Source organism: Rhinopithecus roxellana, unplaced genomic scaffold (assembly GCF_007565055.1).
Source record: "Rhinopithecus roxellana isolate Shanxi Qingling unplaced genomic scaffold, ASM756505v1 contig4454, whole genome shotgun sequence".
Classification (NCBI taxonomy): Eukaryota; Metazoa; Chordata; class Mammalia; order Primates; family Cercopithecidae; genus Rhinopithecus; species Rhinopithecus roxellana.
Window position 1 is genome coordinate 7,146 of NW_022143295.1, and position 16,009 is coordinate 23,154.

At 43.5% G+C, this 16,009-nt stretch overlaps 1 protein-coding gene across 1 annotated transcript; it reads right to left on the reverse strand.

Annotated features, from left to right (window-relative positions):
* Window positions 1–8,485: 8,485 nt before the first annotated feature.
* On the reverse strand, window positions 8,486–12,940 carry LOC115896027 (transducin-like enhancer protein 4). The gene is made up of 4 exons (XM_030926505.1): window positions 11,874–12,940; window positions 10,910–11,007; window positions 9,765–9,828; window positions 8,486–8,594 (listed from the first exon to the last, which is right to left on the reverse strand). The coding sequence occupies exons 1-4, from the start codon at window positions 11,916–11,918 to the stop codon at window positions 8,496–8,498; spliced, it is 306 nt and encodes a 101-aa protein (XP_030782365.1). The 5' UTR covers window positions 11,919–12,940; the 3' UTR covers window positions 8,486–8,495.
* Window positions 12,941–16,009: the final 3,069 nt, after the last annotated feature.

A 16,009-nucleotide genomic window follows, 5' to 3' on the forward strand; every position in this document is an offset into this window, starting at 1 on the left:
GACAACACACACTGAGTATGCTTGAGATTCAGTATTTGTTATCTATCTTGCAACCTAAATACACCCTTGAAAATATTAAATCACACATATTCTTCACTAGCTCTAACTGCTATTCTCTCATTCACCAAATATTTTATTGCGCACCAGCATCTACTATGCGATAGGCACAGTGCTCAACACCAGCTACACAGCAGTAAACAAAGAAAGCTCCTGTTTTCATGGAGCTTACAATCTAGCACAAGAGAGAGACAGGCAATAAACAGGTATGTATCTAATATAGTGTGTTTGCATGGTACAGTTCAGAATGCCAGACAGCCAGTTTTATGAAGCACTTTTCTAAAAGTGGACCTTGGCTTTCTATTTCAATATTGCTGATCCTAGACTCCCTTTGGGCAGGGCATAGGCAATGGGAGGGTAGAAGGGAGGGGAGGGAGAAGCTGTACTCAAACACAAACACAGATCAGATCTCTCACTAGACATGACAGTGTAACACTCTTGGACTGCCAGTAGCATCACCATGCTCCTCATGTTGCAGAAAGCCAAACGCATTACAGAAACAAGCACATTATTTGCTGTTTGGAAACAGCATGGTCAGCAAAGGGAGCCCTGGAAGGGAAGTCAAGAAACCTACTATTTCCTCTTCTGCCAGTGACTCTCACTATGCAACCTCGGGCGCATTCGCTGACCTGCGTGAACTCTGGTATCCCCACCCGCGTGCTGATCCTCCCTGACTGTGACACTGGGCTAGTCTCTTAAGCCCTTAAGCCTCAGTGTCATCTGTTAAAGGAGGCCAGTAGAATGACATTGCTTGGCAAACTGTTGGGTACTCCACTGACAGAAGCTATTTAAATAAATACATGGATCCAAGCTTGCTACCTGCTTTACAGAACATGAGGAAGATTAAAGAGAACATATAAAATGCCTTAAGCTCTCTGTAAAGAAAGGGTGTTACAGAGTACTAGTGCTCATAATTTCTACTATGACTATTCTTCCCAGTTATATTTTCTTGCAGTTTCAAATTCAGTAATCAAAATCATCCACAGATCTTCAGAAACAGAACACATAGTTAGAAAATTAGGACAGAACCTGAATTACAATAATAATAATAATGAGTTAAATAAGCCTGCTAAGAAATCAGAAAGCCAATATCCCTCCTCCTCCTTCCCCAACCTCTCACTTTGCCTAGGCTGCTGCAAGCAACAGGGCCCTGCAGAGGTCCCAAGCATACCACAGCCAGCCCAGGTTGGGGATAGAGTATCGTCTTGCATGGGAGAGAAGTTATCCTTTCCGTGAAATGAGAAGCTGCCTCCACCGTACAATTCTTGAAGTGCATGGGGGCAAATCCTCAAAAAGAGATGACAATGCAATCCACTCACCAGAGGACAGAGTACCTAAGGGGTATCCCAGAGTACTTCTGCTTCTTTGACGAACCAGCTAAGAAAATCCACACCCTGCCCATGTGTCACCCCTGGATGGAATAAGGGTTACACAGTGCAGCTCTCCACGGATAAGTTTTGGCTCAATGATATAGAAATAGCAAGAGCCTGGCATAAATACTGGGAGAGAGAGTATATAGATTTGTGGTGATGAATGCCAGCTAAATCCCTCTTCACAGATAGAAAACAACTACTACTGACAGCTATTACGAAGGCAAAGACAAAACAGCTCTAACTTCGGCTTTTGACTAAAACTTCTGAGGCCCTTCCCCTTTAGAGTAATAATTTCATAAACTCTTTGCAGTGTACTTACTTCGAACAAGTCCTAAGCCTTGCAAACTGTCATTATCAGTGTAAATACTCCATTGCCCATGCCTAAATGTGCTGCCCCCTGCTTCTCTCCAACAGCCCGGCTTACAAAACTGGTAATAACTTAGCCAGTATAGGACTACTGAATCTACCACCACTGCTGGAACGCTGAAGTCATTTTAAGAGGGTGTGTAGAGGGATCAAGAAAGTGCCTTCCAGAACTCACACCCCTGTCCCTCTTTTCTCTAACCACCAAATACATTATTGCTGTCCAGAAGTGGTAAACCAAACCATCAAACCATATCAAAGGCAAAAAAAAAAAAAAAGCCACATTAAAACAAACACAAATAACTTATAAATGCATTTTTTAAAACTTTTAATTCCCAACTGGTTTCCTCTACCTATGTTATAGCACAAGAAAAAAAAAAGAAAGAAATAAAAAAGACATATTCTAGGAAAGCAAAGATTAAATGAAGAATGTGAAGAACAATGGGCTGGTGCCTGTACTGTCTCCTTCACCAATGCTGCAACAGCACCTAGAGATGTAGCTCATTAGTCTGGTCCATCAGTGCTAGGCAGCTCAAAGTGACATATACCTAGATACAAAGAACTTTGCCCATCAAAATAATACATAAAAATAAACAATATCCAGCAGGGATTAAGGGGCAGTGAAAAGGAATCCTTTTGTTTGAATGCTGCAAAGAAATTCCTTTAACAGTAAAAGCAAAACATCTGCCTTCATTTTAAACTGAGTTGTGTGATTTCCTGCATCTACCAACCTCTTTCTAAACTACAAAGAGGCTACAAAACATCACATTTTCCCCTCCCAGCTTCCCCCTTCAAAAGCTCACAAGATGGTGATTAACAAACAGCCCCTTGTCTGTAGGTACTCTCACAAGCCACAGGAAAAGATAAAAGTTAAAGAGAAGAACAAGTTTGTAAACAAATGAGAAATAGGTTGCCTAGGGAGGAAGCAAATTCCATCTTGATAAGCAAGCAGCTCTCCTAGCCCTTCTGTAGGAGATTCCAAGTGAAAGCAAACTCACCCTCTCACCCACTGAAAGCAGTCTGGATGCAGAGGGCAGGCTGAGCCATCCATGCACTCTAGGCAGTTGCAGAGAATCCCCCAACTCAAGAGGTTCTGCGTATGAGCCTAAAGTTCAGGGACTCTCTATTCCAGGAATGAACTGGGGCCTGAATCTCTAACCCATGGCAAACCCATCTCCCTGGAGATATCCTCCCAGGTACATTTATTTGAAGTCCTGAATCCACCGACTATTAGCTGTATCACCTTGTGCAGAGCTGACCCTGTTTAATCAACTTTTGAATGGATATAATCCCTCTCTTAGGATCATTATGGGAACTAAAGATAAGAATTTTGGCAGTGTGCCCAGATCAGTGGTAAGCGCAAGCCAGGCATGTAATAAACGTTTACTTCTAGTGAAAGGAAATTCCAATTTCACTCAAGAATCACTGTCTTAGGTGAAAAATCCACAGATATCCTCCTATGATATCTCTAGAAAGACAAAAGAATCCATCATAGCAGAAGGAAAAAGGGAACTCCCCACAGTATTCGGAAAACACGTACCCTAAAACATACACACACCCTAACAGGTTAAATTTCATCCTCTAGATCTGCTTTCCGTGCAGGTGCTGTGAGAAGTAAAAGGACAGCTCATTGGGTGCTGCCCAAGGTGCTTCCACTTACTTATCAACTGCCCTAAAGCTAGATCCTCTGAAGGGTTTTGGGAAAAAATCTAATTTAAAACCCACACTCATTTAGATTTACTAAACAGGAGTAAATGAAGTTGGCTTCCTATTTTAAAATGCCCAAATGAGAAGTAAGGGGGGGGGAAAACCACCAATACCCTTCACTCCGTTAACATTCATTGTGGAATATTATCAGAGTGTAAATAATCTTAAATTAGAAAAGGTGGCTTTAAACCTTAATGAACACCAAAAACAAAAGAACCCTTCCCACCCCCACACACACGATCTTATAATTGCATCTGAAGTTTATGCAGGCATCAAAATTTCACTTGCAGTCTTTGAGATTTTATAGTCTAGTAGTATCCGCCCACTATTCAGGCCCTCTAGATTGTTATTTCCTCATGTTTATGAAGCAAGACAAAGTTCTGTCAGCAAAATCTTCCTTTGTTTACTAGTTACTTTCAGCTAGAACACCCCATCTTCGATGATAGTCCACTCTATTATACAAGAGTTCAATTATACCTATCTCTGAAAAAAAAAAGCACTGGGTAAGAATACAACAGACACATTTGTGCCTCCATACGAAAACACTACTCCTCCATCTACTCTTCGAAATCTAAGAGTACACAATAAGACAGAAGATGTGCAAAAAACTGGCAAGGTTCAAAAATAAAAGTTGTAAGGGAAATTTGGTCTAAATCAAACTTTTTCGACGAACTCCACAGCAAGCAGTGTCCCCAAATAAATTTACTGCACCCTAGAATCAAGTACACTCAAGGCTAGAATGTCATGCCAGTCATATATTACTTCAATCTCAATAAATCTCTTCTTACTCTCCAAATCCTAGCTGCTTTCTAAAATAGTTCACTAAAAAACACCAACCTAATTAACAACAGCTTCCTCTGCAACAGTGGCCTTGATTTCACTTATTTACACATTAACTGCAGCCTGCTTTTGGCCAATCCAGTCTATTCTCTGTACCATGCCGAGCCTTTTATCTGTCCTGGACAGCATTTTCTCCAGCAGATGAAGTAGATGCCGATTGATTTGCTGTCGAGCATGGTAAATTAATAGCAACAAATTGCTGAGGGCCCGTCTCGCTGCTCCACCATGCTTCGGCAGTTTTGCTTTATTTGCTCCATGATGGGCAGCAGTCGGCCTCTTCAAGTCAATTTCTTCTTAACAACCTGCAATACTTTTCAATGGTGAAAATAGAGCTGTTCCTTGTAAGTCAGAAATCAATATCTTATTGCCCTTAGAAAATGCTAAACAAGCAGTATTGGCAATCCACTTGGTACTAGAGGGTATCAGATATAATGCAAATCCATACTGCTTCCCTCCTTGTAGTTATTACAGTTTGCTAAAAGGTTCCTAATGTCATTTATCATCATTTACCATCGACCAAAGAGGCTATGATTATGATATCCTATCAGTTGGCAAGGCCCTTTCATTTCTATTCAATTAATATTTTAGCAGCACTCAAATGGTTGTGGCCCAAGTCTCGTAATAAAATTTACATGGCTTTAAGTGAAACAGGAGTTTTCTTGCTTTGATTAAATACATATATATGTATATACACACACATACATATAATACACATACATATAAAATACACATACATATACATAAAAAATCCACACATAAAACATACAAAAATGTGCAGTACTTACTTTCAGATTCTATGTGTTTCAGATTTCTAAAATTTCCTAATGATTACTAAAATTCAAATGAAGAGGCTTTCACACTGTAGAATATTAACTATAAGGAAGGCATAGATGTTCTCACTCTCCTCTTTTCAAAAGGTGGTATGTTCATCTCCATCTATAGTTCCTATAGGTTTAATTCACACACCTACTGTTCCTAATCTATAGCCAATACTCACTTTTTAGAATGGCAACCACTGCTGTCAGAGTCCCTCAGTGAGGACTTCTTTAATGACAGCATTACAGGTGAAAGATGGGAACAAGCAGCATTTAGTAACGCCAGCAACTCCATGCATCATCCCACTGCCCCCATCACCACTGACCCATTTAGAAGTCGCTGTATTTACAAAGAAGAACAATCAGCAGAAAAACTTAACAACTAAACCCTGGGTCAGTTGTCTCATACAAAACAAAAAACAAAAACCGCACACTTAGGGAAATCCTTAGGGAATAAAGGCCTATGTTCTTTCATTTTTAAACATTCCATTTTGAAGACGTCACACTAAAAGATGTGCCATTTCTAATCATGTCCTATTTGTCATCTTCACTTTTATGCTAGAACTTGAGACAGTGGCACAGCATTAATTCCCATTATAGCCTAGAATACTCCATCCTAACTTTTTTTTTTTTTGCTTCATCTGCTTAGCTCTATCAATCCTAAAGATTACCAGAAATTTAGATTCATATTTTATGTTCCAATTCCAAGTCATGTCACCAAGTTCTCCTTTAAAAAAAATCCACTAATTCTACCAGACTAATGCTATTTACTCAGTTACCAAAATTTAAATTAATTATGTTCTCAAACATAATTGTTAAAAATTGGCAACATTATGCAGGCTTAATTAAGATTAAATCCAATTTACTAAATGTACTTTAATTGGTACTAATTACATTAGCTTTCATTTCGGAATGACAAATTCCCCATAGGTTTCATTTTATAGTTCTCTATCAGAATCAACACAGGGTGACTGATGATGAGCATCACATAGGAAGGGGAGGAGGGAGAATACTGACCTCCACCCTGTTTGTCTTCACTTCACACTTTTATCCTTTTATCAATTTGCTAAGTCACAGAATCATGACTCCATCACAACCATCATTTTCTGTTCCAATGAAAAATTTCTCTAAAAATAAATATTCTGTGGCTAGCAGCAGCCAAGAAGAACAGGAACGTTAACCAAAAAATACACAAAGGTTTCAAATATCAGGGCCACCAATTACTAGGGTACTTCCAAGGACTCCCGGGACTCCTACTCTTGAACCCTTCGAGACACAAATCTAATAAGTGAATAAACCTAACCCGATCTTGAGAACTAGGCCCAATTATGCCACAGGGCAACTTCCCTGCATTATTGCTGCTTTCCATTACAAGGGTATCCAGCGAGTACATCTGGAAGAGAGGCTAAGAGGAACTAAGGCTGTCTGCCTAGGAAAACAAATAAAGACAGATATGCCTCTATGCTTAAGGGGGAGAAAGAAAGAAAATATAATAAGCAGGTGGTTTGCAGGGCTGTCTGTATTTCATAATGTGATAAACTGCCCTCAGGATTCTTGATATGATTGAATTTAAAAGCAAAAGAAAAAAGGGAAAATGTACTGTTCTCAATTTTAAATGGATGGCATTTGAGGCCAGCTGGACAAGAAGATGACAGAATTATAGTGGTATAAAATGTGTAAAATTAAGGGCTCTCATATACCCCCTTGAAAAAGAAATACATACAGCCAAATACAAGCTATGTGCTTCTTAGAAATGTAGATGGTACAAGGAGACCTGGAAACTAAGCGGTTAGGGTAAACAAGATACAGAAGGAGAAATAAAGGGACTAAATTAATCATCTGGTCCAATCTTTAAAAAGACACTAATTAATTTTGGAGAGTGGGGTGTGGACAAAGAAAGAGACACATACAAGATCCAGACCTCAAGGAAATGTAATGAGATAATTAACAAACAGTATCTCTCATGTAATTTATTCCTGTAAGGTAGAACTAAGAGAAGTCCATCCATCAGGACTGAACAGATTTTGTTTAAGCAGAAGATATTTACATTACTAATCTAAACAGAAATGGCAAAGATGCCAAAATAAGAATTTAATTTCAACAGACCATTCAAACTATACTATAATGCTAATATTGACATAACCAAATACCGTGCAAAGTAAAACAGTATCTGAAATTAAAAGTCCTCAGTGTAAGCAACATCTCATTTTTTTCCAACTTTTTGTTTTCAAATACTATTCATCAGATTGCCTTTATTGTCCAACAGCCATCTTCTAAAGATCTACTATCTGGGGATGTTCTGAGCATGCGGAAAGTAACTATAGCCAAAAAAGAATCCATAAATAGTGAAGGCCTAATAGTATGTGCTCATTTCATGTTTTCTCAACTTAGAAAGTAATGACATCCACCTTGACCATAAACAAGAAATGAAAAGCAGTAAGTTTTCCCTTGTCTTTTTCCCAGCAGGCAAACACATACCTATTCTGAAATGGCTGATGAGACCTGAAGTACTTCCACTACGAGATCACCAAAAATAAATATTTCCTAGAGGAATTATTATTGCCAAACAACATTTTATATATATGTATGTATATTTGTGTGTGTGTGTGTGTGTATATTATATATATATACGTGCTATTATTCTTCTGTCTAGGAAATTTAAGCCAAACCATTTTATTATTCAGTCTCCTGCACAAAAAGAAGGCTGTTTGAGTCATATCTCTCAGTGCTTTCTGATTAATCATTATCTTTTTTTTTTTTTTTTTTTTTTGCTACTGAACTAATTGCTAGATTTTAAGACCAATGTTGAACCTTATCACATCCTCCTGTCAGGCTCATTTACTCTGTACAAATTTTGGAAGCAACGGTTATAGTTCTTGGTAAGACCCAAGTAAGTAGCCTCAGGGGACCAGTACAAGGATTTTACATCAATTTCCTTTGTAGCTCCACAGATTTCACTTTCATCCTCCCAGCTCACCCTCTATCCATTCTTTCACATCAAGCCTACGAAGGCGCCACACAATTTAATTTCACTTTTTAATATTTTCCAAGAAAAGCTCTTTCACAAGACAAGTTTGCAATGCCCAGAATACATAAAGCAACTCTTTCAGAATAACAAGAGGATTTTAAAATTTAGCATCCTGCTTTTGAAAGTGTACAAAGTTTAATATGTATTGACTTTTTAAAATAACATTTTTAAATTATAAAAATTAGGATAATATGAAAGAAAGATGGGGAGCCACACATGAAAAAACAGCATTTTCTTCACTACCCAGTTTTTTAAACACAGGTAGCCACAACGGCTTGCAGAATAAAACTGCAAAAAAATACAATTTTCTTTTCAAAGTATACCAGTATTACTGTCATTTAAAATGGTTATAAAAAAATAACTTACCTGCTTGTGCATTTCTATATTCAACCCATAGGACATTTCATAATACTGTCAAAGAAGGAAAAGCAATTAAATGCGTGACTTTCATCAAACAATCTCCCTAGTTTGTTCAAAATGCCCCAAGTAAATCTGAAACAAACATAAAAGTCTCACCTAAACCAATATCTTCATATAACCTACGCCAATAAATCAACAACCCATCGCTATCTTTAACCACCTTAAGACACAAATTCAAAGAGAATACTCACAAAACTAAGAAAAATTAAATTCAAACACAGCATTCTTAACATCTCCAGTTGTCTTTATACATCCCAAGCAGATGCATCAAAAAAGTCTGATGAAAATTTGGTATCCTACGGATTCTTAATTCCTAGGCACAGCAGGCAAGTTAACAGCAAAGAATGTCTCATACAAACGCTGATGTTTTGAAAGGAAGGTTGGAAAAGGTGATGCTACTTAAGAGTTTGATTTCTGATTTGTTAGTATACTGCTCATATTCACATATTTAAAGCAAAAAAGCTAGATAGAAAATAAATGAGTGGGTTATTCTGGAGCTTTCTTGGACAATCATAAAAATATGCTTCATGATACTTCTGTAAAGGCAGATCTGGTTTTTTGAATGTGTAGTATAACTGGCATAGAAATTCTGGCAGAATAAATCAGTTATACAGGAGACTACAACATTCCTCAAACCAATATAACACTACAGAAATTGAAAACACGCAAATATAAACGTAATAGCAACATAAAGAGAAAAAAATTTGAAAAATGGTCTGCTGTCTTTCCTTATCCATCACTCCTTTTCAAAGAAATAAGACATTAAAATGTTAACAGCATACAGAAAAACTGGCTAAAGTTGTTTGGAGCAAGAGCAATAAAACAACAAAGAAAACCACTAACACAGAAACATTTTTGCTTGTGACTAAACAAAACAAACAAACGAGGTTTTGTTTTTATTTTTTTTCTATCTGTAAAAAGAAAACACAGAAAATTATACCCCATGTGGCTGAACTTTCTGAAAATTCCAATCAAAGCCAGTTGTCAAAGGCAGGTAATAACATTCTAGAATTACAGGTTGCTAACAGACACATTCCCACAACTTCAACTGCACTGGCAGGGTGACTGATCTATCTTGCAGCCTCCAGCAATTTAAACGTATTCTTGTTTTTGGTATTCCAAACTAATAGGCACTTTGAATCTGTGACATGGTTTTCTTACCATGACATAATGCCGCTGCATCTCTGTCTTCTCACTGGCGAGTTTCTCACATTCCAGCTTCAGACTGTTCAAGACATAAGATACTAAGTACAATGATCTTAACTTACATCCTTCAACTTTTAAACACATATTTTAAATCTCACTTAAAAACAACTAAATCAACAATCTTAAATAAATACCCCCATCATTATGGAAAGGGAAGTTCAGGAAGGGGGTCACTGGAACCAGTCTGGACTTGCCCCTTCAATAAGGATCGTATACGTGGTTTTTGTTTTTAGGATTTTTTTTTTAATTAAGTTTTAAGGAAACAAATCCTCTAATCAGTTTAATTCAGGAACTTCCTCCAGAATTGAATATTCACTTAATAAAACAAACACGAAAATAAACCTCAATAATGACTGCACATACAAGCACAAATAAGTCCTCCAAAATGTCACAAGGGAGTTTCTTTAATGTTCTACAAACAGATTAATGGAAATACGAATCAAGCATGTCTTATGAATGATGTCTTGTTTTTTTCCCTCCAAAACACACAGACAAGTGGAATACCACCACCCAGGGGCAAAGTGTCAATCGGGTTCAGTGGCTTGTTTTGGTTCTTGTATTTATGAAATAAGAATTAGGCATCATTAAAAAGCCAGCCAAAGAAAAATGTCTCAAAGGCACCCTAAGTCTAAAAATCGTCTATAAGATGAAAACTTTTTTTCAGCATAAAAGTAATGAAATCGCCCACTCCGACTTCCCTGGGCTCTCAGCTCTTCAGTGGAATGGCAGAAAGAAGTGAGAAGGAACCAAGTCCGGAGTAATAAAGAACCAAGGATGTCAAAAGGCCTCAGAATCTCCCCAACCTTTCATTCTCCTGGCCCCAATAAATCAATATCGAAAGTTTGGCCTCAGCGTTTTCCAAGTCTCCCCAGTTTCGATTGTTCTGCCTTCTTTTTATTTAGGGTAGAAAAAAGAAATGTTTAATTATTTACACCTGCCTAAGGAAGGAGGCCTTGATTTGCCCTTTCTGCCCACCGAGAAAAAAAAATAATAATACCTTTGTGACGCCCCCACAAAAAAGGAGGAGGGTGTTTGTGTGTATTTGTGGGGGAGACAAGAGCTAAGCAAACAGGAGGATCAGCTAAAGTCAATATCGTTACCTGTGGTATTGAGCCTGTAAAAACTGAAACTCTTCCTTAATCCGATCACAGGATTCGGAAATTGTAAATTTAAAGGGTTGAGCAGGCTGATGCGGTGCCTGAAGAACAACAATAAAATATTTAATTAGCCCACATCACAGGCGAAGCGGGAGACGGAGAAAACATACCACGCGGCGTTAGCGGGGAGTTGGGGGGGTCATCGCGCACGCAAGCAAAGAGCGATTAAAACTCTCCTCCCGCAACCCTCCTCGCGCCCAACAGCCCAGACAGGGGCTGGTTTCGAGGTGGTCCCGGGCCTCCGCGTACTCCCGCCCGCAGCCCTCCCTCCGCGCCCCGGACCCCAAGGGTTCGAGCCCCATCTCCCCTCCCCGGCCAAAGACAGGCGCCCAGGGACCCGCGCGCCGCCCCCACTCCCTCCTCAGGAATCGAAACTGGCCCGTCGGGGTACCCGCGCCATGGCGTCGGGCTGCGGTCAGGCCGGGGAAGGAGGGGGGCGGCAGCCACCCTCTCGGCTCGTTCTTTCGCTCGCTCGCTCGCTCCCCCGCGGGCCCGCGGCGCGAGGGGCCGGCGCCCCGCACTTCCGAGCCGCAGCCAGCCCAGCGCGCCGCGCCGAGGGCGCCCTCCCCGCCCGGGCGCGGAGTCGCGCCTCCTTCATCGCTCGCCCCCCCCCCCCCCCCCCGAGGAGTCGCGGCGCGGGGACCGCAAACGGCTCGGCGCGGCTTCCAGGGGCTTCAAAGACAACAATAAGAAAATGGCTACAACTCAATTGCCTCTCCGCACCCCCTCCGAGGGCCACCACGCCGGGGGTTGGGGGTGATGGCTGGCGGGCGGCTCCCGACGCGGGGCGCCGATTTCGGGCGGCTCTCCACGCCCCTCCGGCCAAAAGACACAACTCGGTGCGAAGGGGGGACGCGGAGGAATCCCCCAGCGCCCGGCGAGCCCGCGCCCCGCTGCCCGCACTCACCGGGTGTCTGGTCTGCGGGTACATCTTGCTCAGGTCGCGAATCATCCAAGCCGATTTAGTTGGCTGCGCTCGGCAGAGGCGCGCGGCTCATTGGCTTTAATGGCCCCGAGGAGGAGGCGGCCGCGGCGGCAGAGGCGGCCGGCTCGGTCTGAGGGGCGGCTCGGGCGGTCCCGGCCCCCGCCGGGTCTCGCGTGACACGGGCGGCAGGAACGCGCGGCGGCGGCTGGGTGCCGGCAGCCGGGCCGCTCCGCATTCCCCGCGGGCGTCACTGGCCCGCCGCGGGCATTGTCCGGCGCGCGTCTCCCGAGGCAACGCTCCGACGTTCAGCTCCGCCGAGGCGCACCCGCCGAGCCCGGCGCCGCGGCCGCCGCTCACCCAGCCGGGAAAGTGCGAGCTCCGCGCCCCACCGCCCGCCGGCAGCGCCGCTCGCTCGCTCTGCGTCCCACTCCAAACTTTTTTATTTGTCTTTTAATTGGTTGTTATTCCTCCGAATGAATGATCTTCTTCTTCCCTAAAAGCAAACACAAACTCCTTTGGTTCGGAAGAGGTCTCGGCGGTGCTTTTTGGTTTCTCTGGAGATTTTTTTTCACTTCACAGCAACGATCTTTTAAAAGGCACCTTTTAGCTTCTTTTACCACATCTCATTTCCTTATTTTTCTTCCTTCCTGTTTCTTGTCTTTTTTTTAACCCCAAATTGAAGGGGATTATAAAAATAAAAGAGTGAAACGCTTGCGGCTTTTTTTTTTTTTTAATTCTCTCTCCTTTCAAACTCTGCGAACACCACCTCAAAATAATATACAAGTGTGTGAGAAATGGGGAAGAAAGCAGCCAACAACCCAAACACCCGCTCAGAACAGCTCTAACAACACGCTCTGTGTAGGTGACTTCTTTGACCAAATTTAGCAGCAGCTAATCATTAACATTCTGATACATATTCACAATCTTCAGCGGAGGGGGCCGTGGAGCATCGCGGGAGATGTAGTCCGCCCCGGGCGACCCTGCCTGAAAATACTGCCAGATTGACTACAATCACCGGCCCGCCACGCGAGCGCTCTGGGGCGCTCTCCAAGCGCTCCGCCCACTCCCTTTGCGGTAGGCGTCTCCAGCAACCAATCAGAGGTGGGTGAACATTAATCGCCCTTCTGTGTTAGTGCCCATCATTTCACTGCTGACAAATGGCAAGCCAGCGGGGAGGAGCCAACCCAGCTGAAACCCACGTGGGGGCCGGGCGTCGCCTGTAGCTCCGACCAATTAACGAAGAGGAATGAGGTTGCGGAGGCGGGGCGGAGATGGCCCGCCCAAGGCGGAGCTTCGCCTTGGCTGACGTTCCTTAGCGCGAGCGTTCGAACCGGGGAAACATTTGTTCAGCTGTCAATCAAAGTAACGTGGGGCTGAGAGAATCCGCGGCTGCTGCTGTTGCTGCTGCCCTGGCTGCATCTTCAGAATTAGGTGTTGGTGGCGGTGGTGGCGGCAAAATAAAGAGGGTGGAGGGGGCGGTGAGCCTGGGGCTGGTCAGAAGATCTCCTTCCGAGTCTCGTCCTCCCGCCCACCCATCTCCCAACCCAGACACCTTCGGCCCCTTGCTCCGCAGCCGCGCCAGGAATGCGGACTAATTAGGGTCCAATGTCTCCTTAAAGAGACAAGCTCGGCCTTGTGTAACGCGCCGAAACCCCTGTTGAGACGAGAGAGGGAGGATCACGCTGATCCCACATCGTTCGGTTCACATCAATTTTACGCGCCGCTGGAGCCGGCATAATTTTCCGTGTGAACGCGGACTCGGTCCCCTGTTCTTGTTTAGAGCCAGAGATGGAGTCGCGAGATGCTGGCTGGGGCCGGGGCCGGGGCCGCGGGGTGGGCGGGGAGCTCGTCCCTCCGAGCCCTGCGGGAGCTGTGATTGCCATTTAGTCCCGAAACAGACCTCCCTCCCTCCACCCCCGGGGGCACTCGGAGAGAAAGCGCATCCCGACGCTCCATCAGGGGATCGCAGGGCAGTAACCGTGGGGTCTCCGGGTGAGGCTGAAGATCCGGGAATCAGAGACGCTGGATCTCCAAAGAAACTTTGCCGATTGGGCCACGTGAACCCCGCAGACGGTCGGTACTGAACAGAGCAGGCCGACGGGGCACGGTTAGAAAAAGCCCCTGCGCTCCCTGGGACGTTCCCTCCCCCAGATCAGTACCAAGACTGCTCCCCTTTTTCCCGCTTGGGAGAAGCAAGTCAAGTTTATCCCCGTTAAAACAGAGCAGGATGCCACGCGGGCCCGAGAGATGGCGGCAAGGTGGGGGTGGCCCTAGGGGCAGATGCTGGGGGAGGAGAGAAAGGGGCAGCCATGGCTGAGGAGGGGCACCCCTAGGGAGGGGCCTGGGAAATGAGGGCGGCCCCCGTCAGTGCACCCTTCCATCCTTAGTCCGTGTCCAGCTGGGGGCAGCGCCCCAGTTCAAGGGGAGGCCGCGGAGGCTCGCAGTCTTTCCTAGCGAGCCTAATCTTGGGGACAGGGAAAAAATTCGGAAAAAGTCAAGAAGAGTATTGGCTAATGTAACAGACTGGGTTTTAGACGTTTATTTCTAGGCGTGCTTGCCTACTGTAACTTGACCTGTTGGATGAGATGATGCCGCCGGTTCGGCGTTAGTGGAAAACTATTCTTAATGATATCCCTTTCCTCAGTGGACGACTCAGTGACTTAATGTCCAACCTAGCACGTTCTGTGAACCTCCGTTCTGGCCACTGCAGTGAGCTGGCGCAAAGGAAGGCTCTGGTGGTCTTCACCTGCCTCTAATTTCATACTAAAAACCCGGAGCCAAAGTTCACAGAATGTTTCAATTCGGCAAATTTTTTCTTCTGCATCCCCGAAATAAGAGGACAGATAACTCCTTTTGGCAGTTTTCTGAACCTCTGCTGTTCCATACCTAGCCACATGTGGCTGATAAGCACTTGAAATGTGTCCAATTCAAAATGAGATGTGCTATAAGTACACATATATGTGGGATTTTGAGCAAATTAATGTGAAAAAACTGCAGCTCCATAATTTATAGTTATGTCAAAATTGTGATATTTTGAATCACTCAAAAATATTAGTAAAATGAATTTGTCTGTTTCTATTTATTTTATTGTATTGATGGGGGTTTTCCTGTGTTGCCTAGGCAGGCCTCAAACTCTTAAGCTCAAGCTATCCTCCTGCTTCAGCCTCCAGCCTCCAGTGTTGTGGGGACTACAGGCACACACTAACTTTTTTTTTTTTTTTTTTTTTTTTTTTTGAGACAGCGTTTGGCTCTTGTTGCCCAGGCTGAAGTGCAATGGCGCGATCTCGGCTCACGCAACCTCCGCCTCCCAGGTTCAAGCGATTCTCCTGCCACCACGCCCAGCTAATTTTTTATTTTTAGTAGAGACGGGGTTTCTCCATGTTGATCAGGCTGGTCTTGAACTGCCGACCTCAGGTGATCCGCCTGACTCGGCCTCCCAAAGTGCTGGAATTACAGGGGTGAGCCACCGCGCCCAGTCTCTTTTTACTTTTTTAACTTTGTTCCTAGAAAATTTTAAATTATGAGGCTCACATATTTCCGTTAGACAGCACTGCTCTGAAACCTTCCCAAGAATCAAAAGTTAGAAGACTCGAGTGATACAATTTGTACACGAGGACAGCAAAGTTTCTAAGAACACTAGCAACAGCCATGTTTTATTCTAAGGTTGGTTATTTGCTTGCTCCCACTAGAGCTTTTCAATGGTTTGTGAAATCACCCACAGTGCCTCTGTAGGAAGTTCTATATTCTCTATTTTAGCCAGAATGTTGGCAAGTTCCATGAGAACAGGGACCTGGTTGTGTTCACAGTTGCACTCCAAACACCCCAAATTATGTCTGCCATCACTGTCTGGTAGCTGGTGCTCAGTAAATATTTGTTGATGGCATTAATGAATGAATACCACATCACATCCTTATAGAAAGTTTCCACATCATTTAGATCATATTTATTGAAATTCTGTGCAGTTTTCTCCCAGGACAGGAAACGAGAATTCTGAGAATAGAACCCGAAGAACTATTGAAAGGGTCAGTGGACAAAGAGGAAACTTTGCTGTTAGGAAATACCAAATAGCTTGTAGCAGGGATCTTTCACCTAATCTCTATCGACGGTTTGTGTCAACA

Excerpts from the sequence above, each read along its gene's own strand:
- LOC115896027 (XM_030926505.1), bottom strand. The coding sequence starts at position 11,918 with ATGATTCGCGACCTGAGCAAGATGTACCCGCAGACCAGACACCCG. Across the intron at positions 11,008-11,873 it reads ACCCGCAGACCAGACACCCG|GCACCGCATCAGCCTGCTCA; the intron begins GTGAGTGCGGGC and ends GTTGTTCTTCAG. Across the intron at positions 8,595-9,764 it reads TGCAGCGGCATTATGTCATG|TATTATGAAATGTCCTATGG; the intron begins GTAAGAAAACCA and ends CTTCTTTGACAG.